Here is a 22777-nt window from a genome sequence, read left to right as displayed (position 1 = left end):
ATTAAACACACACACACACAGTGTCACTGTGTCTAAATAGTCTGTTTCAAGTTACTTCAGGAACACAGTGGGTTTCAAAGTTCACAAATGTTCCAAACACAAAGAAAAGTAGAACTAGCCCCCAGAATCAGCAAGAACTGTGGTAATGCCAGGAGCTAGCCATTCTTCTATGTCTCACACTTGCTTTCCATGCCTCCCTCTCATACCTGTTCCTTCTCTAGCGATCCATTTTCTCTTATTTTAGCTTCGTGATGCCAATCAGAGCACCTTCAGTCTTAACTTTACAAGAGCTTTCAGTTCTAGCACTCAATCTCCAACCAGAAATTTCGTGACTCTTCTATTTAAAATTGACCTAATCTTTTTTTTTTTTTTTTTAAAGACAAGCCATACAAGTCTTTGGTAGATAGTCTCTTCTAGGTCGTCAAGTACCCCCTCTGGTGGAAACAGCCATGGCCAGGGGAAACAATCAGTACAAGATTCCATGATCAACTGTATGACTATATGTCAGGATTCCAAAAGCTTGTGTAGGTGGGACAGGTAATGTCTGCAACAATAGCTATTAACAATAGCTAATTTTTGCCACATTCACTAATGTTGCTTTATATTCAGTGGTCACCTTCACTAGCACAATGTTGAGTATTTTTAATTAAAAAAAGGAACAATCTCATAATGTCAAGAAAATAAGCAAATAGTCACAATTGTAGAGAGTTATCCTGAATATCAGAAGTGTATTTAGCACTGAGAACAATATTATATACACACAAAACATACAGGTTGAAAGAAGGATCAATGGTCTAACAAAAACCAGAATATAGTTTTATAGACCACAGAAGAGAGAAGGGCAGAAAAAAGACCTGGAGTTTGTAGGAGTCAAAGTCCATAGGTTTCAACACTATGAAGTAGTATTTGAAAGTCAGCATTAATATGAAGGAATTAGGAACTGAAATACAATTTATATACTCTATTTCAACCCTTGTGACTCTTGAAACTGTGAAAACATGATATAGTGCAACTGGCTTCCATCTTCAGCAAGGCTCATCCCTTCAGTTCATTAACCTTGTGGGAACAATCCATAGTTTATGGGGAAAAAAGTGTTTTGACTATTCTTATAATGCAGTTGGATCTTTATTTCATTATTTCCCTCTCATTAACTTTCCTGTCAGTGCAAAGAAACTTGTCAAGTTTTTTCTCAAATACCAGATTTGCCATTGGTGGGTGGTTGTATACTAACTCGGCACATTTTTCTTTCATCTGAAGTCCATTTGCCCTCTCTTCAAAGTTCTCTTCTTTGCCCTGTTCTTGGTGTGTCTCTTTTGATACTATTGCAAATCCAAATTAGGTATTTGTTGAAATTTTGCCTTTTTGATAACTGTTCCAAAGGAAACACGAGTTAATCCCTCAGATATAGAATTACCTCTTCATTCATGTCTGGTAAACTTGTGGACTATTGGGAGTTGAGATGGGCTGTATCAGATTGTAACTCAACAGTCACATCTTTTCATACCTAAAGGAGAGGCAGTTTGGTGTACTTTCTCAGATGCTGAGTCCAGTGGTTGAGAATAGCTGGAGCTGAAGGCAGTCCCTCGAGGAGCTTTACTGCAGTCATGCACGGCAGTAACTCTGAGTGGTCCCAGACCAGCAGCATCAGCTTTGCCTGCTAGTTCCCAGGCCTGTTTGGTGATCTGCATGCAGTCACGTTCGAAAACCACTGCTTCGGTTCTGTCTGCTGCAGTCCAAAGATAACAGGGGACTGCACTGCCCTACTTTTCTCAACAGGCGTTGCAACTTAACTAACCCCCAATGCTGGCTCGGTGTGCCATTTCTAACCTGCAAGTGTAAACTGGGGACTATTTGGCTTGTTCTCGGTTATGGGAACACTCCCTGAACTTCTAAAATTAGAACTGAGATTTTCTCCTTTACTAATTCAGAGCCATTGTCTCTAACTAGAGGGTCTCATACGGAACTTTTTCCTCAATGGTCAATGTATACTATACCTTCTCCCAGTAGGCACTGCTTACTGGAATTCCTGAGTTTTCTGGGATATGGAGGGCATCCTTTTTTCATTTTCAGCACTGTTTTTTTTTTTTCTTTTTTCCTTCCTTGAGAAAGGCAATTTTATTCTAATTGACTTATATCCCTTTTTCTATAAAAGTATTTGAAGTGGTTTATAAAAATTGTCATGCAGTAGTAACTAAAAAAAAAAAAAAAAAGAAAATCAGGACTACACAGGAAAGAAATATGACCTCTATAAGGCATCCTTTGAGGAAAACAAAATAGTCTTATGACTTACAAACGATTTCACTCAGATGAAACTTGACTAAAGTTTAAATGTAGGTATATTCCAAAGGTGAGCAGTCGAAAGAGTATGGGCTTTGGAGTCACATGCCTTTCTTCATATCACAGCACTTATCTACTGGCATTTTAGTAAATGACTTAAAAAAAAAGTCCTTACCTGTAAATAATAAACACAGGTAAGCGGCAGATAACTAACTCTATGATATGATTTCAAAGACAGCAGGTAGATATGCTTACTCCTCACCTTTCCCCAGTGTCCTGCCATATCTAAATATCTTTTCCCTTCCCCAAATGCAGAATGCATGAATTTAACATTAAAAAATAAAATTTCATTTATTCAACAAATATGTGAACATTTATCATCATCCTTACTCTCTGATCATTTAGGACAAATTCTGGAAAGATATATTAGCTTTATAAATAAATCTTATCAGTCTATCTTCCTTCATGAAGGAGGATCCTCTCCTTGCTGTGTGAGGAAGGGGGCATTTGAACACACAGCCCACAACCCTACTCAACAAAAACAAAGTTTTCGTTAACAGGCAGTGGTTTCTTAAGAGTCTCTTGAATGTCTCAGCATTTTCTGAACATGGCAAGGTGCTGATTATATTTGGCTGCTGAAATTTTGCTGCAACACAAAAGGTGATGGAAGGTGTTCATTCCAGACCCAGGAGCAACAGGAGGGACAAGACCGTGATATTCCAAGATGGGCTTGGAAGAGACTACTTCTACCTCCGAATAATTAATTTCTCAAGGACAGAATTCTATTAAGAAAAAAGAAATGTTTTTTGTGGGCCTATTGTGTTCAATGCCCATATGCAAGGCAGTTCACATTGCTTTATATGAATTTAAAAAATCAACTCCAGTGGAGTAAGAAAAGAAAAATACTAAACAGGAAGTGCTAATCACACATTAAACTTTCAGGACCGGTTAAGTGCCAATGCATGGAATGGTTAAATGCCAACAATCAGCTTCAATTGTTTTTTATTACAGTAAGAGGAAGTTTACTCTTAAATGCATAGAATTTGAAGAAAAAATTTATATAAGCTTTTAAAAGAGGCCCTTTTTGACAATTATTAATACAAATGTGAAATAAGACCCTTCAAACAAATACCAATTTCAGTAACAGTTTACATACAGCAATAATTTATTCTGAAATGTTCATTTAGTTTCTGTTGAGACACGATTCATGTCTCAATAATAAAAGAGCAGCCATCTCACCTCAAATACCAGAATATACAACAAGTTACAGCATAGCAAAAATTCTACCTACTTTCTGATGTTCAGGTAAAATAGTTTCATTCAATGTTTTACAGTTACACAGATTTTTTTGTTTTGCGCACAAAATAGTGTAAGTTGTTACACTATAGCTATCTATACGCACATCATGTGACCACAGAACTGTTAATCATTACTTCTGAAATTGAACCATCAGTTTCATTCATGCAGTAAAGCAAAGCAGGCCGGGTAAACTTGTTCACTGGGAACCATATTACTGTGAATTTCACAGCCACATGATTAATTATGATGTTAGATGGACTCTCAAGGACTAAAACAGAATGGTTGTTTGCATAAATACCAATTTCTCCCTGATGTAAGTTTAGTCAGTTTATTATCTAGAAATGATTGATAACAGCAATATATCGTATTTTCTATCTGTAGTGTTATTTTAAGACAAGCAATAATTAAAGGATGCTGGGATGGGATGCTACTTAAATACATGAAAAACATACTGTACAAATATACTTGGCTTTACCATTTTCTTCCTATCAAGAGTGCCTCCCAAAATATGACCAGTGAAGACGAAGTATACTATCAAATATGGCTTCCAGAACAAAAACCCTCTAATGTTAAAGAATCAAACCTATTTACAAAAATTTTCAGTCTTTTACAGTTTCACTTGAAACAAAATTTCTACATAGCAGTTGTAATGAACACATATCACATTCTTCGTTTCATCCTTCCAGCTCGTTTCACACAGATGTCACAAGGTAAGACCCGGAATGACGTTTCGGACTTTGAGTCCCACTGGGTTCCGTGCTGTCGGGTTTTGAGTCGCGTTTCTTTGTGTTGTTACTCACTGGCGTTGGGATCTGAGACGGTCGGGCGGAAGTGCCATCTGTGCTGCTTTTCCTTGGGCTTGGGTTGTAATTAAAAGGACTCACCCTGGCGGCGACAGTCCCACTTGGTGAACTGTGCTTGCTTGAGCTGCTAGAACTAAACGGGGTACGCTCAGCTACAGAACTTTCATTAGTCTCGGATGTAGGGACAGGGTTAGTACTTTGTCCCGGTTTTGTCTCAGTTCCTTTTTGGTCTGGGGGATCTCCCTGAATAAAGGAATTCAGGCGGTGTTCCAGACCCATGGTGCGTGTAGGGGCACCGCCACTGCTCACATTTTGTTTTCCCTGATTATCTTTTGAATCTTTAGGGTTCGGGCTTCCCTTTTCTGAAACAGTGTCAATCACGGGGGGAGAATTTCCTGTTGGAGATCTTCCAGATCTAGGGTTGTTAATGGGGCAATCCTCAATTCTCACCCAAACATCCTCTGTTTTAGAAACGGCAGGTGCCATTTGATAAATCAGAGTTTTTGATTCAGCACCATTTGCAGCACCTGAAGAAGTGGTCTGAGACGTACTATTTGTGGGAGAAATTTCACTTTCTTTTATTTTTCTCCATGTTCCTTTTGTGGATACCTGGTTTTCTTTAGTTTGTTTGCTTCCTGAAATAGAGTTCACTTGTTTTTCATCCTCACTTTTTGCCTTTTCACTCGATTCTGATGAAGCAGAAAGAATTGAGGATGAACTTCCAGTTCTTCTCCAAGTGCTTACTCGAGGAAGTGATGATGAGTGTTTGCTGTGCTCACGTTTCCAGGTCCCTGACCTATTGATGGGAAGTCTGGAAGGACTTTCGGAATGAGAGCGCGCTATATCATGGCGCTTTACGGGTCTTCCATCGTTATACTCTATGGTGGGACTGAGGTTAGGTGGGAGTTTTCGCCATCCACCAGACTGAACAGACGAATGTGTAGGTAGAGACATATCAGGAAGGGAAGGACTTAAAACTGGAGTGTGTGCCTGGGACCGTGTGGGAGAGTCGGGTCTAGAAGATGGAGAAAGAGACTCAAATGAAGCAGATTCCTCCAGTTTTCTCCTTAGGGTTGGGCTTGGAGCTTCTTTGATGAAAGTTGATTGGCGTACTAATACAGGTCTCTCTGACCTATCGGATTCACTTCCACTTGACTTTGTTGAAGACATTCTGGAAAGTTCTACTTTTTTATTGGATCCATTACTATTACTCATTTGATTTAGCCCTTTGGAGGCAGATTCACTCCTTGGGATACCACTGCCATTCTTGGATAAGCCCGTTTGTTTGGTGAGGTTCTGCTGGCTCATCTGTCTGCCAGGAGATGTGTAAGACATTTTCCCAGAACCTGAGGACTTAGTTGAAGCAGTACTAGGGGATGACGTCCTTGGTAGTTGAGATAATTTGTTAGGGGGACTTATTCCATTTCTACCAGGAGAGATTGAGTTTCGCCCTGGAGACTGCATTGGTCTACTTAATGGTTGCTGGGCAGGTCTTGAAGGAGTGGAATCTCTAGATCCTGATCTAGAAGGTCCTTTGTTTGATCCCACTGTCTGGGATGCCTGCCTTGTAACAGGGCTTAATTCTGACTTCACTGATGGCTTGGTTCCTCTGGGAGAGGTGGTAGCCGGCTGACCTTCACTAGGGCTTTTGGAGGCTGGAGTCTTGAGGGGTGGGCCTTTTTTAGAAACTGGGCTTGTACTTGAAGAGCTATTCCGAACTCCTGGAATATGAATCATTGTCCTACCTCGAGAGATTGAAGGCATGTTTGTTTGAAGGGGTTGTTTCATTTGGCTCGAAATTTCCGAATTAGATCGAACTTTTCCAGTAATCAAACTTTTATAAACCTTTTTGCCTCCTTTTATTCCTTTATTTTCAGATTCTATCTTTTTAGTTTCCAATGTACTTTTCTCCCCAGGTTTTAGAATTCGTGGGCCTTTATTACTCATAAAGGGTTTTTCTTCTTGATCAGGTGTAAGATGAAATGGTGATCCCAGAGAGATGCCCGATTTCAGTGAAAGGATGGAATCTGAGTCAGATGAAGCTTGTCGAGATAAACATGCAGCGGCAGCAGCTTGATGTAAACTACTTACTATGGAATTTGCACCTTCCTGAATAGCTTTCCAATCAAAATTTTCTGAATCTGGGGATAAACCATGTTCTGAATCTGGTCTCTGTATATCTTTCAAATCGAGTGTCAAATCTTCCGCTAATATGCCACTCATATTTCTGGGACTATGCTTTTCATTATCAGGCTTGAGCCTTGAAGGCTTTTTCTTTTTTGGCATTGCAGAACTTATACATTCCTGCAACAGGTCATCTTCAGAATCAATACTAAGAGAACTGAGAGAACTGTTTCTTGAGAAACAAACAGGGGTGTCTTCCACGTGGAATGATTTAGGAGCATAACCTGAGGCCTGGGGTTTACCTGGTTCTCCCTGTGAGGCAGGGGGCTCTGTCTCTTTGATAGGTTCATTTTCCTTGTTGTTGTTGTTTTCTTGATCAATGTCACTGAGAGAGCTTAGAGAGGAATTTCGAGAAAAGCAAACTGGAGTATTTTCAATAGCGAAATTCTGTAATTTCTCATCTGTTGCTGCCCCTCTGTCTGGTATATCTTTGGAAGACTGGGGAAAAGTGGACTGCTTCTGCAGCACGGGTTTAGACTGACCTCTGTTTATTGGCTGCTTTGTAACAGCTGGTGTCTTACTAGCTGACTGTTGGTTTGAGGTTAGTTCTGTGTGGTTGGTCACTTTAGCTTCTGATTCTTTATTATCCTTCCCCTTTCTTAATTCAGCCTTTTCCCTGGAAAGGTCAACATCATCATCATCAAAATCTAGAGAACTCAAAGAGTCATTTCGTGAAAAACAGTATGGAGTGCCTTCAATGGGTGTGTAATGATGAGGTGAATCGAAAGTAAAACTTCCTCTGACTCCATCTTCATTGTTTGGCAGTTTATCATTGAGGTCCTTGGAGTTATTTTTCAAGTGCTGTTTCTTTGCGTCTTTGTTTTCCGAGAAATTTCTTTCGGCGTTTAAATTATTTTTTGAGTCTGTATTTTTTCTTACACGTGTCCTGTATTCAGTGCTTTGTGGTATAGGTTTTACTGGTGAAGTCGGTTTCTTTGTCTTACCGTCTAATTGATTTTTGTTAGTTCCAGATGAAGACATAGATGCTTGTTGGACCTGGTCCATAATCTTTTTCACACGGAAAGGCTTGTGACTTTTTCCTTTGGGCATAGCAGAATTAATGCACTCTGCAAGAATATCACCTTCTTCTGTTTTATTGTCATCCAGTTCAGGTACAGTGACAGATGAGGCTTTCCCTCTTTGAGCCTCATCTGTACTTCTGCCTTCAGTAGGAATGGTATCTCGTTTTTCAAATTCACCTGACTGTGCCCCTGCTCTAACCCCTTCTCCAGCAGCTAACTCATTTGGAGGGGATTCTATCGTTAGATCACTCAGAGACGTAGCTGTGGAGAAGTTTATAGGTGTCCCTTCTACACAATACACCCGCGGCATATCATCTCCTGGTGTAAAACTAACATGCTTTTGTGCCTGTAACCTGTTTTGTGATGGCAGGAGTTTGTATACAGGGAGCTGACTTGGTTTCCTTGCCACAGGTGGAGGTAATTTCGAAGTAGTCTGGGCTGGCTTTTTGGCTTTGCGTGAAGATTTTGTTGGCATGGCAGAAATTATACACTCTTCTAGTATTTCAATATCATCATCATCTGACTCATCTAAAAGATCTTTTTCAGAATCAGTGGGTTTTTCTGCCTCTTTTTCCTGGTTTTCATTTGACTCTTCAGGCTGCTCACTTTCTGTTTCATTCCCGTTGTCGTTTTCCTGAACTGGAGGCATTATTCTTAGTTCCACATCTTTCTGAATAAATGGCTCATCAAGGCTCAGTGCACTCAGGCTAGATGAACAAGAAAATCCATCAGGAGTACTCTCTGTGGCAAAATGTAGCAGAGTATCAGCATCTGGAAGAACCTGGACCCTTTGTACTGCAGCATTTACCGCAGCTTGCTTAGGTCCACTTTCTCTCTTTTCAGCACTGGGTGCTTTATTTTTAGGTACTTCCGGCTTCGTTTGAACTGTCTGAGGAGGAGGAGGAGGTGGAGGAGGAGGAGGGGTTTTACTTCTGCTTGGTGGCATGGTTTGTCCAGGGCTATCTGGGAGGTCACTGGGGCTTATAATGCCACTTACCATACCACTGCAGGGTTCACTCTGAACAGAGCTGGCAATCGAGCGACTCTCAAAACTATCGAGTGAACTGACCGAAGTACATCTGCTGAACATGAGTGGGGTCTCCTGAACGTAGTGCTCTGGTGGACTTTTGGGTGTCTGAGCACCACTCTTGGAAGGAGATTTGGCCCCGGAAGAAAATTCAACAGCTTTGTGCCTGGCTGACTCTGCAGACAGACCAGAAGCCTGGAGTCTGCTGGATTTGGTTCTAATGTGCTGTGACACTGTTGGAACTTTACTCACAGAATCTTCATTTGACCTAGGTCCGCTGTTGTCCTTGATTTCGGCTATTTGCAGAGTGTCAGTGGACTCTGCTTCCTGTGCTGTCTGATCACACCCTACTTCATCTTCAGCAGATGACAAAGATGATAATGAACTGCATCTTGAAAAGCATATTGGGGTATCTTCTACACAGTAAGTCTGTATTGTTTCTTGGTTGATAGAGGGGACTTTGCAAGAGGAAGAGGTGGCTTTTGGGGTCTGACCACTCCTGCTTTGTGCTGAGCTGGGATGCAGCTGATTCTGCCTCTTGGCGTTAGATGAAGTTGTGGACGTATTCTCGCTGCTTGAAGAGATGTGTTCAGCTTTTGTGCTCTGTCCAGATGAATTCTTTGAGAATGAAAATGCTGGTTTCTGTGAAGAAGGCATGTCTGTGGTGTATTTTAAACTATAATCAATAGGCTGATCCACGTGATGTTTTTCTTCACTGTATTTTATGCTGTAATTGGTTGGTCTCTCTTCTTCCTCCTGCTGCCCTTCCTCAGAGTAACGTTCACTATAGTTGGTGGGTTTATCATCTTCATAGTCATCTTCTTGACACAAAGACTGGTTCACATTTTGACTGATTCCATGATTAGAGCCTACTCGATTTGTTTCAGATCCATTGGCTGCTCTTGACCTGTACGGGGAAACACATTCTTGCTGCCCAAAGTGTGGTTGGAACTTGAGATGTTTATCATCAGTGCTCTCAGGATATACAGGATAAGCTGTGCTTTGACTCCTTGATTGTCTCTGCTCATTCGGTTTTATTTCATCTTCTAGTATATGTTTGGGTCTTGCCCATCTTTCATTCTGTGAAGGGCTCTGCCTCCCAGAGTTCAGCTGTTCATCGGAATATTTAAGACTATAATTTATCGGTGTATCTAGTTCTCCATCATTGTCATCCATATGATTTGCACTATGTATTTTATGGGCTAGGTCAGCTGGATACTGGCCATAGCTGCAAAATTTACTTTCATCATCTTCAGAATAGGATTCAATTGAAGGTTTCATCTGACCTCTTTTACCATAGCCATCACTACTGCTGACACTATTTAAACTATCATTTGAAGATCTCTTATATTCTACTTTGGCATATGGTATCGGGCATGTTCTGTTTGAGTTTTCTGACTTGGTAAAGTTGTAAGTGTTTGCATGTGTGTGGGTGGTAGAGCTTCTTCTTAGTGCATTCCTCTCATCTGTCCCACAATGTAGTTCTGTGGTAGACCCAGAACTTCTGTCTTCCTGGGAGGTATGAATAGCTGATACTTCTTCCATGACTTTGGCAATCTGGGCTGCAGTGGTAGAAATCTGCAAACCTCGCTTTGAAGAGGTTCCTGGATTTTCTGTTGCTGGGTGATAGTTGCCTAGGCTAATACCTCGTTCTCTCTCCAAACTTCTATCTTTCTCAGAACGAGAGCTATCTAAACTTCCCCTTGAAGAAGAAGAGCTGGGCAATACTGTAGTATTCAAGTATGGTGATAGGACAGTCATGTTTCCAGTATTAAAACTGTCTGACCTGTTATCATCATGTCGATTGGTGTCAAAAACATAGTCACCATAGAGATTTTGCTTGTGTCTCTGCTTACTACGATGAGATGCTTTGGGACTTAAATTGTCAATATTGTCAAAAGTTTCTGATAAATGCTGAGCATCTAATTCTGCTTCCAGGGCCTTTTGTTTCCTGACATGAAGAGAAGGCAAACTTGAACCAGGAGACATGATATTGGCATCTTTATACTTTGCAGGTCTATTTGCCATGAGATTCCTTAAAGCTGCAGCACTTCCCATAGCAATCATCTTGTGCTTTGAATGAATGAGGTTCTTGAGCATGCTGACCGCTCCCATATCCCACAGTGCTTCCTGGTCTTTAGGGTTTCTTGCTGAGAGATTCCACAAGGTTCCGCATGCATTACTGACTATTGTCAAACTGTGAGATTTCAAGTGTTGTAATAAGGTCTGTAAGCAATTATTCTCTCTTAGGATTTGCCTGAAATAAAAACAAGACATTACAAAAGTAAGGTAAAGATCTGTTTGCAGTGACAAATAAAAGGAAAGAGAACAAATTTAAATCTAAAGATAACTGCTAAAACTTGTAACAACAGGCATAATAAAACTACACCGAATTATATTATAAATTTCAAGCACTGCCCATCTCCTTTTGTTCTACCTTAGTTCATTTAATGTTTATTGTTTTATAGTATTCATCTGTCAGACTAAAAGGTAAAAATGTTCAGTTTTATCAATTCTGCATCATTTCCTATTCTGACCTAACAGCTTTAAAATTTTTTCTTGAACAAATATATATTTACTTTACATAGTGACAGAGTTTCTCAGTTCACTGAGTATAAATATATTATGAAAGCTGAACAGGGACTGTGGTAATTTAACATTGGGTGGGTTCCACAATGTTGATAACAGAGACATCTCAGAAGAGGTAGAGAGAAGAATCAATTAACAGATCTTTACAAAGTCAGAGAACACACTGTAAGCTCAGGTCAGCAAAATGACTTTTAGATAATCTCTCTCTGGTTTGAATTTGTAATACTGATATTCCCCCTTTTAAGTGGTCTTGGGAAAACTGTGTGTGTAGTTTTTCTAAAAAGTTTTTAAAACATTTAAAAGTAACTATAAAAACAAGAGTTGAGACTCAGTGTAATGAATGGTAGGATCTGAAGAGCTGTGGCTTGTTTAATGCATGGTAAAATGAAGTTTAATGAGAGCATAGTCAGCTCTGCTGAGTCGCTTCAGTCGTGTCCGACTCTGTGCGACCCCATAGATGGCAGCTCACCAGGCTCCCCCGTCCCTGGGATTCTCCAGGCAAGAACACTGGAGTGAGTTGCCATTTCCTTCTCCAGTGCATGAAAGTGAAAAGTGAAAATGAAGTCGCTCAGTTGTGTCCAACTCCTAGCGACCCTATGGACTGCAGCCCACCAGGCTCCTCCATCCATGGGGTTTTCCAGGCAAGAGTACTGGAGTGGGGTGCCACTGCCTTCTCCGATAGTCAGCTTTAGTGGGCTTTAAAACTGATAGGCAAAAAGGTACAATAAGCTTTAGCAACGGCAGCTCTCTCAGCAGTCCAGCAGACACCTGAGTGCTTACTGAGTTTAAGAGTTCTTCCATGAGAAGAGGAAAGGGCTGTAAGGCTTGTAGTTTGTGCATCAAAAACTTAACAGAAAAAATGTTTACATTCTTTACAAAGGCCTTTTACTACAAGTACCCCATAGTCATTTTTTTGAAAATGAGAGAGGAACAATACAGGATAAAATAAAAAATACACTGTGAAAGATACTGTATTTTTGTTGAGATAATGCAAAGCTCAAGTTCTGAAAATGTATGCCTTGCATCTGAGGTGCTGTTAGGTTTCAGAGTTCTAATAAATTGGATGAATGGCTGTTGGCTGAAAAACATTTTGATTACTGATATTATGGCTCCACTAGAAAAATGTGAATCACTGTACTTTCTGGATCATAAGCACAAGTTTTTTTTTATAACCTCATATTCCCTTAATCCATACTACATATAGGAAAGGATTTTGTTCTCTGTAATACTTATGGCTTTCATTTTTTATTCTACACACGGGTTATATCTCTCAAGTATCACTGGTTTATTTTTAGACATCTTTGTGATACTATGAACTTTTATTAGCATAAATGTTAATGAAAAAATCAGGTATCAATAGTTAATAGTTTCACTGTCATAAATGTAATTTGGCTCAGAACTTGCATAATTACACAAAACGCTGCTCAGTTAAGTCTTTCTGAAGATATGAATCTTACCAATTCATTTAAAAGTAACATAAAACTCTGTACTTACCTGTGGTCCTCATTTGTAGCTATCAAGCTGGATACATTCCGTAATATGCCACCTCCACTTTCAATGATGGCTAAAGTGTTGGTCTGGCTGCGATAAGTGAGAGTGCCAACCAGAAATGCAAGCGCGCCGTCTACAGCACATATGTCGGCTTTATTCTCAGTGCAGTGTGCCGACAGGTTCCATAAGGCACTCAAAACACTCTTGAGGGTTGACTCCTAGCAAGAAACAGAATATATGTCATCTAGTTAAGGGCTATGACTGTAACTCTTAGAACGTCTATACTTACTTCTATAGAGAAAGCTCTCTCTTTTTTAAAAAATATCCCCTGGCTGCCCATCCTTTACTGGTAAAGCATTAGGAACTCCTCACTTAAAAAAACGTTCATAAAATACCGAACAGAACTTAAGACAGTGATATCCCCATGAAACAAGCAGAACACAACGTTAAAACAATGACCATCACATTCCTCTAAACAATGAACATGAAATGTTTAGATGGTGCACACTTATCTCACAGAAGCTTATATTAGAAAATGAAACAACTGATGGGCATTCGGAAAAGATAACATTTTCAGGATAATATAAACTAGAAAAGACCCTCTGTATGCTGATTTGAAAAGATATCCAGACCTATCATTAAATGAAAAGAGCAAGTTGCAGACAAGTATGTACAATATTCTGTTTGTATAAAATACACATCCATATTTATGTGTGGTTGATGCAAAAGTAACAATTTATTAAAATGGAAGCATACCGGAAATACTCCAATTTCTTAAAGTCCTCAAAGAAACAAAACCATTATAAAAATGAGAACTCCCTGATGTACAGTATCATAGTAAACTGTCAAATTACAACTGCCAGAGAAAACACTTTGAGTATACAATTAATAAGAATGTTGGTTAAAACTTGCCATACTCCTGACGACAGTCTTCTTACTAAAAATCAATCAGGGAACAAACAGACATTCATTAGATACCTACTCTGTGCCTATCACAGTTACAGGTACTCGAGAGGATACAAACAGAGCAACTGACACTTGCTCTGAAGGTGCTGTTTACTTTGGGGAAAAAAAGACAGGAACACTATACTTAAAACCAAGGGCTCTAATGGAAAGATTACTGCCATGGGAACTTAAGTCAAATAAATGAAATAATTTTTGGAGAAGAGCACCTCTGCAGATAAAAAGACATGTACATGCAGAGGAGGCAGGGGAAGTAGAATGAGTAAAGGCATGGAAGTGGGAATAAGCAAGGGAGGACTAAATAACAGAAAGAAGACACAGAAGAAGTCAAAGTCCACATTGGTACACTGTGGGAAGTAAGGTCAGACAGGGAAAAGAGGGCCCTGAATGTCATGGCAAACATTTTGGGCTCAACCCAATCAAGAGCCATTGTATTCTCTTCTTCAGGATATTAAAGGAATAAAATAGATACTATTTACCATGAGGCAGAGAAGAAATGCTTTCACCACTGAAGATGTGAAAAGGACAACAGCTAAATTTTAATTATAATGCGATTGAGGAAATGGGACAAAGTATCTTGTGATCAGAAAAAATGGGAAGAGTTTAGAGGAGTGAGCTAAACTTATAACTGACCTAGAGATGAGCTGAAAGTAGGAAAACCGAAGTTGCTCTCTTTGGTACTACATGTAGGGGGGCCAAGGGTTTTGTCTCAAAGCTGTACAGTTAGAGGAGACAAGATGAAATGATTACATGTTGGAAGTATAGGTGGTAAAAACAAAGGGAGGAGATTCAGTACGGTATGTGATCAAAGGCATCAAATACAGGTACAGGTAGAAAAGTGATATCCTAGTTAAGCTATAAATCTAGATTTTTTGTTAGGAGCAAATTTAGAAAGGACTGGGGAAGATATGGGCAGTTAGGAAATGAAGGGAGTGACTGCTTGACCACTTGTTTAGGGCTTTGGTTGTTACAGGAGATTCTCTGAAGAAGTTGGAAGCCGCAATGAAAATGAACATTTTTGTTTTTTATTTTCAAAATATTGGGCTTCTTAGAGACAAGTGAAACATTAAAAAAGCCTCCTTCTCTATAAGCAGTAGAGAAAGTATAGCGGACAAGAGTAAGGGACGAACAGGTTTGAGTAATAGTAATGCCCAGAGCGCAGGGTGCAGATGAAGGAAAGACTGCTGTGCAGAAGAGGAAGGGCCAGTGAGTGAGGTGCAAAGGGCGCAGTACACGGGGAATGTGGAGGCAGTTTTGGTCCTTGTGGTTGTGAGGAGTAAATGAAGTTGAGCATGAAGAGGGGACAAGTTAAAAAGAGAAAGAATGTTCATATTGGCTGTTGCACTGAATGTAGAAAAAGATGGAAAAAGGAAATTCTAATACCGTTAACCAGAGCAAGACCAAACCAGAACTGGATAGTATAACTTTCTGATGGGCTAGTTTTTCCAAGATTGGGCTTACATTAAAAAAAAATTTTTTTAATTAATTTATTTTAACTGGAGGCTAATTACATGATTGTAGTGGTTTCTGCCATACATTGACATGCATCAGCCATGGGTGTACATGTGTTCCCCATCCTGAACCCCCCTCTCACCTCCCTCCCCATCCCATCCCCCAGGGTCATCCCAGTGCACCAGCCCTGAGCGCCCTGCCTCATGCATCGAACCTGGACTGGCAATCTGTTTCACAGATGATAATATACATGTTTCAGTGCTATTCTCTCAAATCATCCCACCCTCGCCTTCTCCCCCAGAGTCCAAAAGTCTGTTCTTTACATCCGTGTCTCTTTTGCTGTCTCGCATATAGGGTCATTGTTACCATCTTTTTAAATTCCATATATATGTGTTAATATACTGTATTGGTGTTTTTCTTTCTGACTTACTACACTCTGTATAATAGGCTCCAGTTTCACCCACCTCATTAGAACTGATTCAAACGCATTCTTTTTAATAGCTGAGTAATATTCCATTATGTGTATGTACCACAGCTTTCTTATCCATTCGTCTGGCTATTGTAAACAGTGCTGTGATGAACACTGGGGTACACGTGTCTCTTTCAATTCTGGTTTTCTCGGTGTGGGCTTACATTAAAAATTTATAGATGAATTTAGGGAGAAATGATCTTTAATGATCTCTCTCTCATCTATGAGAGAGAAATGATCTACTCTTCCTTTACAAGACAGACTATGTCTTGACATTTATTAAAATCCTCTTTTACACTTTTCAGTAGGCTGTGTCTGTAATCTAACTTTCTTGGTATGTAGCAATTGGTTTGTATGTAGATCTTTGAAGTCCCTGAGTGATAATACAATGAGCTATTCAGCAGCAATACTCTATACAAAAACATTAAATCTTTCTGAAAATACACAAAGTTGATTAGAAAGGAGTCTTAAAATGTACATGGCACTAATTTTTTTTGTATAATTTTAGTAAGGTATTAAGGCAACCAATAAACTGTACTTTGATCCTCCTCCAATTTCCTCATACCCCTTGTAATCCACCCCCAAACCCAGGCAACTACTGTTCTGATTTCTGACATAACTGATTATTGCAGGTATCAATAGTTCATTCTTTTTTTTTTTTTTTAATAGCCAAATAGTATTCCACAATTTATTTACCCATTTACCTACTGATAGACATTAGAATGTTTTTCCTAGGTTTTGGCTATCACAAATAATCTTTATGTGAATAATTGTGTGTCTTTGTGTAAATTTAAGTTTTTGTTCCTCATGGGTGGCCAGGTTGTATGGCAGGTAAATGTTAGTTTGAAAACACTGCCAACAGTTCTCTCAAGTGGGACAGACAGACCTCAGAGATATTGCAGGTATGGTTCCAGACCACTCCAATAAAGCAAATATTGCAATAAAGCAAGTCACACCATTTTTTTTTGGTTTCTCAGTGCATATACTGTAGTCTATTAACTGTCCAAAAGCATTATGTATAAAGATGTACATACATTAACTGAAAAATAACGCTGTCTGGAAAATGGCACTAAAAGACTTGCTTAGTGCAGGGTTGCCACAGACTTTCAATTTACCAAAAATGCAGTATCAGCAAACTGCAATAAAGTGAGGTATGCCTGTATACCATTTAACTTTTCTGCCAGCAGTGCATAAGAATTTCAGCTCTTTAACATCTTTGACAACACATGGTCAATATTAAAGATTATAACCAATATAATATGTATAACAGTATCTCACAGTTGTAATCTGTATTTCCCTGATGACTAATGATGCTGAGCATATTTTCAAGTGCTTACTGGCCATTCATAACCTTTTTTTCTAGAGTGTGTGTACAAATGTTCTGCTGATTCAGTAGTGTTCTAAGGTACCTTTATGCAAATTCTGAGTATATTTGAACAGTATTGTTTTCTCCCAGTTTTTAGACATAATTGACATGTAACACTATTTAAGGTATATGGTATAATGATTTAACTTACATACATCATGAAATGATTACCATAGTGAGTTCAGTGAACATCTATTATCTCATATATATATATGTATATATACATACACAAAAATTAAAGAAATAGAAAACTTTTTCCTTGTGATGAGCACTCAGGACTTAACTCTCTTAAAAATTTTCATATATGATATGGTTGTTAACAACATTTATTATATTGTATATTACATTCTAGTATGTATTTATCTTATAACTGGAAGTTTGTACCTGTTGACCACCTTTAAATATTATCTTTATAGCCAGTTACTTAACTGAATATTTTTCTTATTTCTCATAATTTTCCAGTTGATTTTCCTGGAGTTTCCAGGTATAAAACAATGTAATTTAGAAAAAAATACATAAATTAAAAAACAGCCCCAGACCGTAAAGGAAATTCTGAAGAGAAAAATGTAGGCTCTGGGTCAAGGAGGGCTGGTTGGGTGAAAGGAAGCTCAGATTAGCTAAAAAGACGAGCTTAGTTTAGTTCTTCGCAAACTTCAATTTAAAAAAAAATCAGCTTAGTTTCTAAAGTAGATATCCCACCTGGATATTACTTCCTTTTGTAAACAAATTATTATTTGATGAATTTTTCATCTTTGGGTCTGATTACCTCTATAACGTGACTATCAAAATCTGGGGACTCTGGGAGATTGGGATTTGGGCAGCAAGGAATCATCCGGGGGTGATTCTGTCCCTTTTCCCTTAGAGGGGACATCTGGTAATAAATGGAGACATTTCTGATTATTATGACTGAGGGGAAGGTATGTCAGCATTTAGTGGGCAAAGGCCAGGAATGCTGCTAAACATCCTACAAGGCACAGATCAGTACCCCCAAACAAAGACTTATCTGTCCAAGATGTCAACAGAGCTGATACACCCCGATTTACACTAGGTCACCTTGTAGGCTTGTCTGCCTTAATACTTGCAGAGTTTGGGGCATTCTAAGTCTTGGGATTGGTAAGCTAAGAGGGTCAGAAATTAGTGAGTCTCAGAGGTGGGAGAGGGCAGCGAAAAAGTATCCAAAGATGAAATGCATATGGTAATACCAAATGTTCTCAAAGGTACCTTTTTCACTTCCAAAGCACATTCCATCAGTGCTTTCACACTTCCAACTTCACGCAAAGTCTTTTTACTATTTACATCTGCTCTCCAAGACAGATTCCTCAAAACACTCGCAATCACCTGCAAATGGATCAATTTTAGAATAGTTTGTTTATAAAATTGTTTATACGAGTTGCTTTCTTGTTCTTAAGGTTAAACGTATGAGAGCGTGCATGCGTGTTAAGTTGTTTCAGTCGTGTCTGACTCTTTGCAACCCAATAGACTGTAGCCCACCAGGCTCCTCTGTCCATGGGACTGCCCAGGCAAGAATACTGGAATGGATTGCCATGCCCTCCCTCCAGGGGATCATCCCGACCCAGAGGTCAAACCCATGTCTCTTATGTCTCCTGCATTGGCAGGTGGGTTCTTTACCATAGGCACCACCTGGGAAGCCCAAAAGTAAGAATAGAAATCTATTAATAAATACATTTCTTCTTAAAGCTAATATAGAGCCAAAAGGAAGTCTAAAATAAAATTCTTTCCCGCTATTCTGGTGTTAATGCAGCCACAATTTAAACATGAGATGCTGAATACTGAGTCATAGCTTACATTAACCTAAGTCAGGGTGTTAAGCCACTAATATCCAAGAAAACCACGTGGAATCTGAGGAGTACCTGCTGCAAGTCCTCACTCTCGGACTGGAGCTGAGCCACGAGCGCTCTCATGCAGCCTTTCATAGAGCAGAGAGTAGCCTAGAAAGTCGAGGATTACACGGGGTTAGTAACAACGCAACCTGCAGCCACCCATAAAAGAACTAGAACCATACATTACATAAATGAAAGACAAACACCCTCCTAATCTTTTGCAATACTCATTCCTTTCTTGGCAAACTGGAAAAATAAAGTGAATAAATAATAAGAAATGATAAGAAAAGGGTTTGAACGTGAAGTCTTTTATTTGGATGGAACTAATATGTGTCTGACACTTTCACCAATCATCAAGATTTCCAGATTTTTGCTATCATTCCCAAGAACAGTTTTTTTTTTTTTTTTAATTACTTTTTGGTCTCACTAGGCAGTAAATGGGATCCTAATTCCCCAATCAGGGATTGAACCTGTGCTCCCTACAGTGGAAGAGTGGAGTCTTAACTGCGGGACCACCAGGGAAGTCTGCCCAGGAACAGAATTTTAAATGTGATTACATAAGTTCACTTCTGTGTTCCATCTTTTGCCTTTGTTTAGGCATTAGACATCAAACGAGTATGGATATGCAGTGGAATATAAAGTACAGGTTTTTATTAGTCAGTGTTTAATGACGAGAGCGACAAAAAAGAAAAGTCAGTGAAAAGTAGTCTGTATGAAAAAAAAGCTCATACCAGAGCTATCTTAAGAAATCGATCTTATAAAACATACCTTGTTAGCTACATCTCCGAAAGTCAAGTTTGTCAAAGCCATTCCTGCATATCGTCTTAAAGTAATACTGTAGTGGTCATTAGTAAGCCCATACATTTCACAGTCCACTTGCAATAATTCTGCAATGGCCTGTAGTCCCCCTAATTTAAAAAGGGCAAGAGGAAAAAGTCAATAATCTAAAATAACACAAATGGGTACCAAGTTTGTAAACTACTAGGGAAAAATCTCAAAGAATGAGTTTAACTCTGTCTTCAGAATTACAAGCTACAAAAAATGTTATAAAGCACTCGTGTAATATACTTATCAAGTACGAGTGACAACTATTTCATTTTCTGCCAGTTTCTCCACCCTCCAGCCCCCTGTCTTACTGAATAAGATGAATATTACACTCTATTTACTGCAATACACTGCATCCTGTCAAGGAAGAAGAAGACTATATTCTACTATTAGGTCCTCCTGAATGTAAGCAGAAAAAGGTAACTTCATTACTAGGACTGTCACACACTATGGCCTAATTACTTTAATATATTTTCATCTCCAAAATAATTTTTAGTATCATTAGGAATACTAAAACTTCTAAGTGAAATAGTGCAGGAAGCAAAGCTTATTTTTGTTTTTTATGAAAAAGAATTACCTGTTCAACTTATTACTAAGCTGAATAGAACCATTTTTATGGTTTTTCTTTTTAAATTCTTATTTTTCTTTGATACACACAAGTGTCAAATACCAATACTAGGATTTAGTATCTTCTTTCCCCTTGATTCCCACCACTGGGTATGCTTAACAATGTCCACAGTGGTCAACAGTAGGAAGGCAAGGAGGAAAATGAAGGGAAAGGAAAGGAAAAGACATAAAGGAAGGGGCAGTAGAAAGACAACACAAAACAGAAGGACAAAAGGTGAAGCAAAATGGTGCGGGAGTGAATAAAAAGAAAAAGAGAAATGCATATGCAAGTTATTCAAAATATTACTCGTCATCAGTATAATCATTATGAAACTGGAGATCCTGTTAGCTAAGACAGAAAAAGAGATGATGATTATAAACAGGTAATTCTTGGATACTGTAAGTCTAAACCGTCAGGTCATTGATCTGAAAGAGGATCTGTACATTCGTCATTTTTATAAATAATCTAGAAGAATCAGTATGCAGAGCAATCAGCAAGTCTGCAAAACAGAGCAAGTTCAATTCTGGGTCAAGAATGCCAAGCCAGGGATTTAACTCTTGGAACATTTGTGTAAATCTTTATAACTGGCACCAATGACAGTTAAGTCTGAATGTAGGTAAATAAAAATTAATTTGGTTAAGGAAAATCCAAACCATATTTAGGAAGATTTTCCTACATCCACCCATGATGATGGGAAAGATAAACAGCCCATGAACAAAACAGCCAATGAACAAAACAACCAATGTCTTTATGGAGCTTACAGATTAGCACAGAGAGCCATCAAACAACTAATTTAAATGTCATGATTGTGTAGAAGCACGGGGCGTGATAACAGGCAAACCTAATGTAGACTGGAAGGATCAAGAAAATGGCTGAGGAATTAAGGTTTAACTTGAGACTTAAAGGATGAATGACCATCTAAAAAGGGTGGAGGAGAAACAATAAGGAAGCATTTCAAGCAGATAAAATAGCACGTGTAAGGGCTGCTGGGCCTGAGACATTAATATACAGCAACAAGGAGGGGCTACAAAAATGCCAGGTAATACAAGACTTTGTGTACCTCACCAAGGATTTAATACAGAAGAAAAGAATAATCAGATGTATGTTCTAAACAGATTCCTATGATTAAGGCTATTGAAATGATTACAACTGGAAGTGGGGAGCCAAGTAAGACAAACTATGGGAGACTAGCAGTGAAGAAAGAGGCTTTGCTTGTGCTGGGGATAAAAAGAATAGCAGTGGTATAAGATGTATTTAAGAACCAGAATTAAAGCAGTTAGCAGATACAGGGGACAGGAATAGAGTCCAAGATGTCTTCTAAGATTTTGGCTTCAGCAAGTGGGTTGACGGGAAGGCTACTGTCTGAGAAAAGGAACCCTGGTCAAGAGACAGTTTTGGGGATGGGGAGACAGACTCAGTTTCTGTCAGTTGAGTCAGAAATGTCTGAAAAATCATCTCGGTGAAAATGCTGGAGGAGCAGTATGAAAATGTGTGTAAATCTCAGGAGAGGGAACGCGGATTAAGATGTGAGTTTGAAAAACACTGTCAGGGAAGCCATGTAGCAGAGCTTATAGCCTAGGGAGAGTGAATGGAAGCAAGCCTAGTACAGAGCTTCAGAAAGTTCCACCCTTTAATCCTTCAGCAAAGGAGGAGGGACTAGAGTCTTGACTAGGAAACAGACCTGGGAGTCACTGCTGACTTAAAGACAGTAGCCTTGTGTACTGATCACCAAATCTTGAGGACTGTAAAGTGGACCATCAAAGCCATACAGAGCACACTCTGCTTCATGCCTGCATAAAATCCTGCCCAGTAGAGCAGCGTCTGTGACACTGTTCTAAGAAAGTAACGTGAAATAATCTCAAGAACCTCCCAAGAAGGCCCTTGACTACTTTTGTATGGGAAAACCAAAAATCTTAGGACTTGATTCTGAAAAAGAACCTGATTAATGCCAATAAAATGATGAAGAATGTGCTAATGAAAAAAGAACATTCAATAAAACTTAGCGTATTAGATAAAAGAGAGAGACCCTTTATGATTTCCAGGAGTTAAAAAAAAAAAAAACTTCCAGTGAACTTTAAGGCAAAGAATCTATACACTTTAAAAATGGATTCACAAAAATATGATGTGAATTCATGACAAATAGGAAAAAAATTGGTTGCCCTAAGAAATACTAGGATGTTTCAAGGTAGTGTAAAGGTCATGAGCACATCCTTCCACATTTTCTTGGTGTCTGTGTTAGAGAACAGTGGTCCAGAGGAACCAAATATTATCACGTATGGTATCTCATAACCTTATTGATAGTAGACGATCAATGTCTTCAGGTGACATTTACCAAAATCCTTAAACTTATCAAAACAAGACAGTAGAAAGATGATAGAATTTTTTAAAAAAGCATATTACTTTTCTTTTACTTGGTTTAGATAGTCACCATTAGCATGAAATACCTCATTCTAAAATAAGTAGGGCTCAGCAACAATATTCTATATATTGGTAGTTTCACAAAATTTCCTGATCCTAAGAATCACCTGGGCCACTTACTGGATTTGATTCCTAGGTCCCCTG

The 22777-nt window shown here is 38.9% G+C and overlaps 1 protein-coding gene across 4 annotated transcripts in view; it reads right to left on the bottom strand.

The window, feature by feature from the left end:
- Positions 1 to 2222: 2222 nt before the first annotated feature.
- Positions 2223 to 22777, bottom strand: part of LOC120861004 (adenomatous polyposis coli protein) — a 131489-nt gene continuing 110934 nt past the window's right edge. For 3 of the 4 annotated variants that reach the window (XM_040236711.1, XM_040236710.1, XM_040236712.1), the window contains 5 exons: positions 19552 to 19691; positions 18814 to 18891; positions 18164 to 18280; positions 12696 to 12910; positions 4269 to 10869 (listed from right to left, as the gene is read on the bottom strand). In XM_040236711.1, the coding sequence (XP_040092645.1) occupies positions 4269 to 10869; positions 12696 to 12910; positions 18164 to 18280; positions 18814 to 18891; positions 19552 to 19691 (7151 nt within the window). Of the gene's footprint in view, positions 10870 to 12695; positions 12911 to 18163; positions 18281 to 18813; positions 18892 to 19551; positions 19692 to 22777 lie in introns of all 4 variants that reach the window. The other variant, XM_040236709.1, reaches the window with a different exon arrangement.

Source organism: Oryx dammah, unplaced genomic scaffold (assembly GCF_014754425.2).
Source record: "Oryx dammah isolate SB20612 unplaced genomic scaffold, SCBI_Odam_1.1 HiC_scaffold_11210, whole genome shotgun sequence".
In the NCBI taxonomy this organism is placed as follows: Eukaryota; Metazoa; Chordata; class Mammalia; order Artiodactyla; family Bovidae; genus Oryx; species Oryx dammah.
This window is presented reverse-complemented; position numbering and strand designations above follow the sequence as displayed.